Source organism: Helianthus annuus, chromosome 10 (genome assembly GCF_002127325.2).
Source record: "Helianthus annuus cultivar XRQ/B chromosome 10, HanXRQr2.0-SUNRISE, whole genome shotgun sequence".
Taxonomy (NCBI): domain Eukaryota; kingdom Viridiplantae; phylum Streptophyta; class Magnoliopsida; order Asterales; family Asteraceae; genus Helianthus; species Helianthus annuus.
This window is the reverse complement of record NC_035442.2, coordinates 25,600,152-25,612,107: the sequence shown is the minus strand read 5'-3', so window position 1 is coordinate 25,612,107 and position 11,956 is coordinate 25,600,152. Positions and strand designations below refer to the sequence as shown.

The 11,956-nt window shown below is 35.0% G+C and overlaps 1 protein-coding gene across 1 annotated transcript; it reads left to right on the top strand.

Annotated features, from left to right (window-relative positions):
• The first annotated feature begins 3,898 nt into the window (after positions 1-3,898).
• LOC110884285 (probable pectinesterase/pectinesterase inhibitor 41) lies at positions 3,899-5,901 on the top strand. Its single transcript, XM_022131987.2, has 2 exons — positions 3,899-4,836; positions 4,997-5,901. The coding sequence occupies exons 1-2, from the start codon at positions 3,915-3,917 to the stop codon at positions 5,683-5,685; spliced, it is 1,611 nt and encodes a 536-aa protein (XP_021987679.1). The 5' UTR covers positions 3,899-3,914; the 3' UTR covers positions 5,686-5,901.
• Positions 5,902-11,956: the final 6,055 nt, after the last annotated feature.

Sequence of the window (11,956 nt, the reverse complement as noted above, 5' to 3'; positions counted from 1 at the left end):
TTTTTGTTGATTATTAGTTCAGTAGGTTATTATTTCTACCGTAACTCATGTGTATTTTGTTTTTGTATTACTATCAGACTCTTTTACCCTTAATGAAGCGCATCCACTTAATAGAATTGGTGTTATTTACGATAACGCCACCGCGCCAATCTAGTCCATAGATTGTTTTGATCTGACGATCCATAATCGTTCTCACTGTTCTCACACTTTCCCCTCTTTTCTCTAAATCCTGACCCTGTATATATATATATATATATATATATATATATATATATATATATATATATATATATATATATATATATATATATATATAGGAAAGGTGTAACGTACAATAGGGCTTATCGTACGCGATTGTGAAATCGCATGTTATAAAAAAACATGTTGTAAATCGCATGTTGGTTTTTTTTGTAGCAATTTCGCATGTTGGTAAATATGATGAAATCGCATATTGGTATATAAAACAATTTCACATGTTGGTTTTTTCAGTAAAATCGCATGTTCAAGAGTGAATTCGCACCAGATCGTACGGCTGGAATGATCGCGTACATTTTGTACGATAAGAACCATTGTACGTTAACCTGCCTATATATATATATATATATATATATATATATATATATATATATATATATATATATAGGGGGAGGTTCATTTGAGAAGAATGTTCTTGCAAGAAGAAAAATAAATTAATCTAAGCCCTATATTTTTGTGATCAATGGTTGTGAATCAAGATATCATTTTTGTCCTCTTTTAATTAATGTTTTAATTAATAAGGGTATGATAGACAATTTTATGTAGAATACTAATAAATATTATCAAGAGTTACTAAAGTCTCATTAATGGCACAATAATTTTTTCTTCACCACCATTAATGTGTTAGGTCCTACACCAATTTTATTAGGAGTGACAAAATTATTAAAAAGTGTTAATGTCATACACATATTTTATTATGTGTCACAAATTTATGAAAAAATGTTGGGTCCTACACATTATGTTGCCTACACCCAAACATTGTTTTTATGGTGTAGGAAATGTTGTGTTTATGGTGTAAGAAAAGTTGAATATGTAGGAACATGTGCAAAATTGTTTTTATTATGTAAGATGCACATTTTTTAATAGGATAGAGTCATTAAATGATTATACATTCATTAATTTGAATAACAAAAAATAAAGGATAGACTTATTAAATGATCTGTTCAAATTACCTTTATACCCTTTATTCTTTTTATTCTTAATTTTTAATTTCTTCTCATTTGAACTCTCCAATATATATATATATATATATATATATATATATGGTGAGGTTCTTCCTACAAAGTGTACAAAATCATAAAACACCACAATTTCAGCCATAAAACGCATTCAAAACCCACAAATAACAGGTTGAAGATCACTAAAACACAATATTCAAACCCTAACAGTCCATAAAAACTTCAAACACACCATCGTTGAATTGTGAATATAAAACACAACATGATAATCAACATAAAACACACTAATGTTAGTCATTCGATAATCAAAGCCTTATTATCCGAAACACAACACAAAACCCATAAATATGGCATTTAGAAATTTTCACTTTGTTTGTTGTGAGTTTTGAGTGTGTTTGAGGAAAAAAAATATCGATACGTAGAAAAAATACTAAACAAAACTATATATTTGATTTATATTAAGTGCTAGATTAGAACCCTATGTATTGCACGGGTTGTATAAACGTAATTTGATATCCTAAGTAATGAAAAGTTATATACGTAAAAAGCACGTGTATTGCACGGGTTGAATAAACACGTATAATACATGAATTGAATAAATATTATATAATCGGTTGAAACTTACAGTATTAAAAACTTCTAACTCTAGTGATTTGAAATCTTCCTATACTAATCCCTTCTTACCTTTGTTGGTCGAAAGGTTTTAAATACTAAGCCGATTGGATCGAAAACAATCTGAGGCGAGGCTCAGGGGCGGACCTAGCCTTAACCGCGGGGTAACCTCCGTTACGGCTTGGCTCGGAAAAATTTGACGTTTTTAGTGTAAATTTTGGAAAAATTTGATGTTTTTTCGATTTCGTTACGGCTTATTTATAAAACGTTACGGCTTGGCGTGAATCCTAGATCCGCCACTGACGGGGCTGATGGTTTTTTTTTTTTCAATCTACAGTTTTCAAAGCATTGATCATGCGAGTTTGCATAAGTCAACAAACATAACAAAAGATCAAAAGGTTATGTTTGCTGCCTAACCACCGATATTCTTAGGATATTTGATTTTGTTATGGAACTAAAAGCACTAAAAAATTAAAATTTCAATTATTCATTTCGGATTAGCATCAGATTCTGTATTTGGACTTGGCTACAAGAAGGTTGTAGACATTCATAAAGAATGTGATTGGAAATACAAAAGTTCATGCATGGTTATCTATTAAAATTTTTAAATCCTTTATATTTTATAAACAAATATAAAAAAAGAATGACATGTTTAAATTGACCGGAACGTAACACACTCAATTACTAGTCTTGTTATATTAAGTGAACATTCAATACATAACCAATTTGAAGTAAAATACACTATGAACTACAAAAACAATTATATATGTTGCTTTGTGATATATATAAGAGTAAATTACATTCAGTCGGTGTTTTTTGACGCTAAAACTAATAAGTTTTGTACTTAATGTTTAAAAAAATGCACGTTATGTCATTTTGCCTTAACCCAAGTTAAATTTTTTGTTTAAGTAAGCACTTCTATTATATATGTCATTATAATGTAAACACTTCACTTATTTCAGCTTCGATTATATCTGTCAAGCACTACACACAAATGAATTATACCGTTCTCAAGAGTCACGATTCTTTATTTAACATTGATTCCATATGAACATATCCCCAATGTGGTATTATTCGGGTTTACAAGAAGGTTCATAAACGTGTATGTGTTGAAAAAATGCATAAAATGGCTGGTGACGGGTCACTTTGATGAATTAAATTATATAGTAATGTGAAACAACAATCTTTAGTCTTTATAGTAATAGACTTAAATATTAAGTGGCAAATGCTTAATTACATGTAACCAACTGTGGTTGCCACCCACTCCTAAGTTGACCATCCACAATCTACCAATTCATTCACCGGAAATATATATTTATATCCACAATATTTTCGATATCTATATGTATATCAATATTAGTGGGATTGTGGGAAGAATGTTTAACAGAAATATATACATGTATAGATACCAGATAGCAAGTGATCAATATTATAAAAAGAAATGCGATCAATAAGTTTAATTTTGAAAGTAAAACTTAAGCGAAGCTAAATTGCAAATCAATTTTAAAAACGATAATCAAAAGAACGCAAGACATCTTAATTCAGATGTAAAAATAGAAAACAAATAATTCATCTCAATTATCATCTCGTGTATATTGCATACATAGCTACATAATCTTTCGGGCCAAATTTTGATCACAACTTATATCATATAGATTTGAACTCGCGATATGTTCAATGCAAGAGTATATATGTATCTTAAATTCTTAATGAACTTGAATCAACCATATTAGACTTACATTTATAGTGAAACAACACCAATAAACCTATGATTCTATGAAATAAGTACAAGATACAAATTACTTAACATATATAGTGAAACAACATGAATACACCTTTGAAATTAAGTACAAGATACATGAAATTATCATAAATAAAAGGGGAATGTCAATTATTCCTATAAAAACAATCAATAATATTTAAGGTAATGATAGAATATAACACACCAACATGGTGACAACTTTTGTCTCTTCTCCTCCTAACCAAGCACCCCCCATGCACACGTTGACTTCCACCTTAGCATGTGTATATAAACCCCTAACCCTTCTCATCTACTTCACCATCATCTTAACTCTTAACCTTCAATCAATGGCTTCCACCACCACCATCTTCTCCATCCTCATTCTCCTCACATACGCCGCCACGACCGCCACCTCTCAACCGCCCTCCTCCTCCTCCACAGTCTGCCAATCCACCCCTTACCCATCCTTCTGCCAAACCACCCTCCCCATCAACAACTCCTCAGCCACCATATACGACTACGGCCGCCTCTCCATCCGTAAATCAATCACCGCCGCCTCGAAATTCGCAAACTCAATCGATAAATACCTTTCTAACTCCCCAGGGTTAACCACAGGAACCGTCCGTGCACTCCAAGATTGCCAATACTTGGCCAAACTAAACCTAGAGTACCTTTCAAACGCTTTCGCCACCGTTAACACAACCCAAACCACGCTTTCGGATACCAAATCTGAAGACATACAAACGATCCTTAGCGCCATTTTAACCAACACCGAAACATGCATTGATGGTTTACAATCAAATGCTGCCTCTTGGACCTCCAAAGACGGCGTCGTATCCCCTATTAAAAATGATAACAAGTTATATAGTGTTTCATTAGCTCTTGTTAACAAAGGATGGGGCAGTAAAAAAAGTAAAAAAAATAGGGTTTCACATAAACATAAAGGTTTGGAAGCTATATCCGAAACGGTTGGTCGGAGAAAGCTTCTTCAGGTAGATGGCACCGGTAGTCAGGTGGTGGTTAGTCAAGACGGTTCGGGGAACTTTACGACGATCACCGATGCAATTAACTTTGCTCCCAACAATACTAGTCCTTCTACGGCTGGATACTTTGTGGTTTATGTGACTGCAGGAGTTTATGAGGAGTATGTTAATATTCCTAAGAACAAGAAGAATTTGATGATGATTGGTGATGGTATTAACCAGACGGTGATCACTGGAAATCGCAGTGTTGTTGATGGCTGGACCACCTTCAATTCTGCCACATTTAGTAAGTTATTTTGCTTTATCATGTTTTATGAGTGTTTGGTTATCAAATAAAACGATATATCATTCCAATAATGACATAATAATCAAATTAATTATATTATAACTGAAATAACAAAAGTCAACATCTAACCAAACTAATATTTTTTTTCCAATCTACGCAGTCGTGGTGGCGCCTAACTTCGTCGCCATGAACCTTACCATCCGCAACACCGCCGGAGCGATCAAACACCAAGCCGTAGCCTTACGAAGCGGGGCCGATTTATCGACATTCTACAAATGCAGCTTCGAAGGGTACCAAGACACATTATACGCACACTCCCTCCGTCAATTCTACCGTGAATGTGACGTTTACGGCACCGTTGACTTCATATTCGGTAATGCGGCCACCGTGCTCCAAAACTGTAACTTATACCCCCGGTTGCCGATGTCGGGTCAGTTCAATGCCATAACAGCGCAAGGAAGAACTGACCCGGGTCAGAACACGGGTACATCTATCCAGAAGTGTAATATTCGGGCAGCTGATGATTTGGCGGCGAGTAATGGGACGACTGTGACGTATTTGGGTCGACCGTGGAAGGAGTATTCTCGGACGGTGTATATGCAGTCGTTTATGGACTCGTTGATTGCTCCCGCGGGGTGGTCGGTGTGGTCGGGTGACTTTGCGTTGAATACTTCGTATTATGCCGAGTTTAATAACTCCGGGCCGGGGTCGGATACTAGCCAGAGAGTTACCTGGCCCGGGTTTCATGTTATTAATGAGACGGATGCAGTTAGTTTTACTGTGTCGGGTTTTATCGTCGGTGATGCGTGGTTGAACCAGACAGGCGTGCCGTATGACGCTGGGTTGTGAATTAAATTTATAGGGTCCTATGGCTAAACGGACCCATATGTGAGAGGGATATTGCTTTTTAGTGGTGGGTCTTCCGCATGTTTTGTGAGTGGAGAGTACACTAACAATGTAGCATTTCAAAAGATTTCATTTGATTGTTTGAAAACTATAATAACTTATTTGTATTCCCTTTGATTGTTTGAAAACTATAATAACTTATTTGTATTCCCTTTGAAATTCTCTTTTTGTTATATCCGGTTTACACATATTGAGATCTTTGAGCATTGGGTTTGTTGGTAGTGACGGATCTAGCAATGTCGTGAAAGAGGTAAAATGGGTCGGGTCGAAATAGGACCGGTCTAGGAATACATGATAAATAGCCTTTTATGTTCCTTTGTTAATAGCACAAGTGTTGTAAAACCTAATTGGATTGATTATTGTAAGTGTAATGCTTTTGTTATGTTTAATTGTTGCAAAAAAAAAAGGGTATTAATTTAATGAAACTATGAATTATGATGTTAACATGTAATTTCAGCCAATAAATGATCATGTACGTTTTAATGATGTTATGTTTTGGATTGTTATAAGTTGTTTTATTCATCATTGTAGCAGACTAATAGTTCTTTCAAAGTCAAAAACTATAGCAATCAGATATTATGGTTTATTCACTCTACTTAGTGCTCCTTTCAATGTAACTAGCATAATTTTAAAACGATAAGACTAATGTGAAGTGGTGGGTTAGTTTCAAGCCTATGATTTGATATGTGGCAGTTTAGTCAGTAAAAAAGTATTATGAAGTTTTAAGTTAAAATGGGTGAAGTGGTATAATACCCTATAATACTCTTTGGAGTGACTACCTACTTATTTATTTATTATTATTTTTTTTGAAAATTAAAGCAAAAAATATTTCATTAAATAAATAAAAATTACATTACCACTAATTAAAATACTAAAAATTAAAGACGAAAATGCAAAATCTAGATCTAAAGTTCGTCTGTGTTACGGATTTGTTGCCTACGCATTTGAGCTAGGAGAAACGATTTTCCTTGAAGGTGATCAATTGGTTTAGACATAAACTCGATATCTTTCTCTATTTGCCTCGCTTCTTGTAGCGCGACGAACCTTTTGTTTTCGGCGTTTCTTTCTTGCATTGTTTCCAAACACCTATGGCCAAGGTCTTGTATGTCTTGAAGTCGTCGGTTCATCTCTTCAAAATCTTGTTTCATTTCGACACCCGTCGAAGACGACTCCGCCCTACCCCCCATTTTTCCAACTTCCTCTACCGGGTGGTCGGGGCAACTTCACTTCCTCATCCTCGTCATCCTCATTAATATTAATAGGATTATTTAAATTGGCGTTTCGAGCATCGGTTGTAAGTGTTTCCGGATCAACCGAAAATGAGGTTTTGGACCGTTTCGCTTTACACCTACTACAAGACGTCATGATTGGTACGTTAGACCATTTAAGACTTCCACGTAGTAGCTCCCAACACTTCATGTACGTGAATACCCCTCTCGTTACGTTGAACTCCTCCAACGCTTTAGTTAATATATCCACATCGCTTCGACCGCTACCCCAATTATCCTTCGTGTGTTGGAAAACTTATTAAAAAGCATGGCATTTAGAATTTATATCGCTCCATTTGCTTGATAACGTATCTTTATCCAGATATTCACTTTTACCCATCTCCTTAAAGAAAGTTTCTCGAATTTTTATCGAAATAGAGGTAGCGTTTGATAGTTGGCTACAAAAAATACCACATATATATTATTATACTTTAAAAAAAATAGTACCAGAAATAAAAATAAAAACTACTTTAAAAAATGAATACAATTTATAAAAATGAATACTACTAAAAAATAACTCTTACCAACATCCGGATCCCTCCGAGATGTCGAGCCACGTATTCTCCTCGTCTTTTGTCCAAGCTAGATAGCTTCTTCTCGCACGTGGAGCGTTAGGATCTTTTTTTTATGGAAGTGTTTTCCACGTTGAGAACTGCCCTCGGCTTCGGCACCGGTTGTTTCTTCGGCACCATGTCGATCTTGGGCTCGTTTTCTTCTTGATAACCGCCCATGGTTATGTTCACGTTCGATACGAAAACGTGTGGACCTTGAAAGTATTAGGGGGCATGTTGAGTAGTTGCATGTACTCCATCATATCGGGTCCATATCTTGGTAATTGTAAGATGGTAGCGGTTGGGTGGTGTTCGGGCGACATGAATTTGGGTTGCTAGATCGAGACAGAATATCAAAAGGGGGCGGAATGGATGCATAATATTTTTTTTATAAAAAAGTAAGAGATGGTTAAAAGACTGAGAGAAATGTGTATAAAAGGGGGTTGAGGTGGGGTTTTTATAGATAAAAAATGGAATTAGAAGAATATTTTTTTTATTTATTTATCGTTGTGTAATGGTCGAAAATCTCAAACAAATCAAACTTTCCGGCGTTTTAACGCCCATCCATTTTTTCGAAAAAAACGCCCTGGGGGCGGTCACCTCGGCGTGGAGGGGCATTTTGAGGCTTAAAAACACCCAAATACATCCCCATTACGAATCTAAAAACAATTTAGAATTCAGTGTAACTAGTGTTTCTGATCCAAAAGCATAATTTTAAAACGGTAAAAACAATTTAGAATAAAAGAGACAAAGTTGGGTCAAGAGGGGTCAAGACGATGAAAAGAATAAAGCCCATTGTGGTAAATAATGCCTATGCCCATAAAAACGGTGGATGGGTTAAATATAGGCTAAATTGCACTTTTCGTCCTTTATGTTTCAGGGTTTCTACAGGCGTTGTCCTTTAAGTTTAAAAATTACACTCTATGTCCTTTATGTTTGCAACCTATAACGGGCGGTGTCCTTTCTCATAAACCCAGTTATCTTTTAATGTTAAAACCCCTTGTCTCTCTCAACTTCAAACATGGGGGACCTTTTATGTAAAAAAAGTGAAACATTTAAAAACAAAACAAAAATCGTCCTGTTCTTCTGTAATTCGTCTTTCACTTAATCTGATTTCCCTAATCAGATTTTTCTTATAATTTTTCTTATAATTCTGATCGTTTCTAATTCCTTTAATCAGATTCGTTTATGGTTTAATTCCCTTTATCGAATATGGTTTTAACGGAAAACTTCAGTTTCGTTTTGAATTATGGATCCACTGATCTTCGGAATATTGAACGTCTTGTTTGTTCTTGAAATCAAAATCTTTCTGTCTGTTTTGTTGTTTCGAATCAGCATACTTAAACAAATTAAACTTTTGTTTCCAATTTGTATTCTTCGAACTGTTTTTATTCGAAACAGAGATTCAAGAAAATATCTATGATTTGATTTCACACGATGATTCTTGTGTATTCGATTTGTAAAAGTTAAGGGATTGAGATTTTAGAACTGTTAATCGTGATTCTATAATCCACTGTTTGATTTTTTGTTTCGTCTGGAATCCTTCACTAGAAAACGGTTTGTCCGATTATGATCTTCTGTAACGGTTTTGGGTTCTTTAATTGATTCTCCTTTGATCAATTGATAGGGACAGTAATCTTTTACGACAATAACGTCTTGTGTTATTGTTTCGATTCCGATTTTTTCGTCTACGTTATAATCACAAAACAGGGGCATTTTTTTCTTCTTATTTCTTAATCGAATCACTGGTATTTTGGTTCTTCATGAACGAAGACGAAGTTCCGGGTTCGGCGGAATTGGTAGTGCTTACCGGATTACCATCGAAGTAACGAGATACATGCTGAAACTTCGTTGTTAAGTTGTTATAAGATGGAGATGATGTTTATCGCGAAAGAAACGGACCGAAAAAGCGTGGTAATGGGGTTCCGGAGTTGCCGGAATCCGGCGAAATTGCCGGCCGGATAAATGTAGAAGACGGCGGCTGATGCTTTTGTTTTGTTTTTTAATGTTTCACTTTTTTACATAAAAGGTCCCTCATGTTTGAAGTTGAGAGAGACAAGGGGTTTTAACATTAAAAGATAACTGGGTTTATGAGAAAGGGCACAGCTCGTTATAGGTTGCAAACATAAAGGACATAGAGTGTAATTTTTAAACTTAAAGGACAGCGTCTGCAGAAACCCTAAAACATAAAGGACGAAAAGTGCAATTTAGCCTTAAATATAAAAATGAGAGATATCATTTTGGAAAAAGGAAGTTGTGTCTATTAAAAACAATTTAACAAAAGTTATTATATCTGTTAGAATGTATGTTTTGCGTCAATTAGCTTTACAATAAGGTGTAACATATAAACGATTCAATACTCTATATTCTTTTTTGTTTTACATGAAAATTATCTCAATTTAGTATGTGAATTCTGTTGAAAATTATCTGAATTTAGTATGTGAATTCTGTGAGACAAGAAGTTAAACAAATTTGGGTTTGACTTAAACAAGTTATGTGTTATAAGCAAGTCGACAAGTTTATAACACAATTAAAATCATGTCTAAAGAAGTTACGACTGTCCAACCCATTTATAACACTTTTAAACCCATTTAGTTATTAAATATGTTAATAAATAAATCTGGCTACGTTCCTAGCCTTAACCGCATCATTCCAATTTTGTTTGTCACCTCCATCTTACACCCTTTCGACTATTGTTCCATACTTTGATAGTTCCATCGATTACCAGAGTTCATTGCCTCTCTAGAAATCAATTAATCCACCCATTGTTGCCCCCCCCCCTCTTCAATTAAACTTGACTTCGTTGCCTCTACTTAATCGATTAAACTTGAATGCATAGGGGTGGGGCTATATAATGGTGGTTGGGGTCAAACGACACCATTGAATTTACGTCGTCTCTACTTAATCGATTAAACCTGAGTTCATAGGGGCGGGGCTATTTAGTGGTGGTTGGGGTCGAACAAAGCCATTGAATTTAGAGCGTATAGTACGGAAAATCTAGTTGACCTCATATATATTTTTTTAAAATTGACCAATATAAATAATTTAGATGAAAGGCTTATAAAAAAGTTTAATCGTTCCAAATGAACCAATCATAACAATAACTATGTTATGAGTTGGTGTAAGCGTCTTCCTTTGAAATGTAATGTCTTTGCGTGGAGGGGCGAAATGGGAAAAATCTCCACGGCGGTGGCTTTGAGAAATTGGAACATAGATGTTGAAGATGTTGTTTGTCCATTGTGAGACCCAGGATAAGAACGATTAGTCACCTATTCTCATTTTGTATCATTGCTACCCATGTTTGGCTTCATGTGAGTAGATGGTGCAAGGTGGTGTCGTTTTTTACGATTTCATTCAGAGAAATATTGGAGATACACAACCATGTTGGGTTAAAAGGAGCAACGAAAGAAATGTGTCAAGGAATCGTTATGGCGAGGGTGTTGGAGCTTATGGCGAGCAAGAAACAAGCTTAATTTCAAAAATAAACAAGTTCGAGTGGAAGATATTATAAGTGAGGTAAAATCTATCGGTTTTATTTGGTTTAGTATAGTAGATATAAAAAAAGGTCTTTGTCGTGGATCGAATGGTATAACTTTGTAATTATATAAGTGCGTAGTTGTGGCAGCCCTATTTTATGGGTTGGTTTGGTTCTAATGAAGTTTAAGTTTCAAGATAATAATAATAATAATAATAATAATAATAATAATAATAATAATAATAATAATAATAATAATAATAATAAAGAGTAAGGGGCTGTTTGGAACATCTGAATGGTTAAGTGCTGAACCAGTAAGAGGTCTGAACCATTAAGTGCTGAACCATTAAGAGCATGTATAATGCTTAACCGTTCAGAGGCAAATGTCTGACCAATTCAGATTAGAGGTCTTAACCATTCAAACTTTGTATAAATCTTAACCATTTAGATGCAAATGTCTGAACCATTCAGACATTTGCTCGTGAAACAAACAGTCTGAACCATTAAGTGCTGAACCAGTAAGAGGTCTGAACCATTAAGAGCCTCAATAAGAGGTAAACAAACAACCCCTAAGTGCAATTTGCCACACCTTGGTTTGGTTCAGATTAATGACACCCTACCTTTCATTTTTTGCATAATGACACCTTGTGGTGGACATTTATTTCATCACACTCTGCAGTCCTATGGTTTGGTCCAGATAACAGTTTAGCACACTGTGGTTGGGACCATAAATTAACGTTTTGGGTGCATATTGTGATGAAATGTCCACCATAGTCCATAGTGTGTCATTACGCAAAAAGTGAAAGATAAGGTGTCATTATGTAATCTGAACCAAACCGCAAGGTGTCAAATTGCACTTTACTCTAAAATAAATAAATAACACAAAAGGGACGCGTGTTCGAAACTCTCCTATCCCCTTT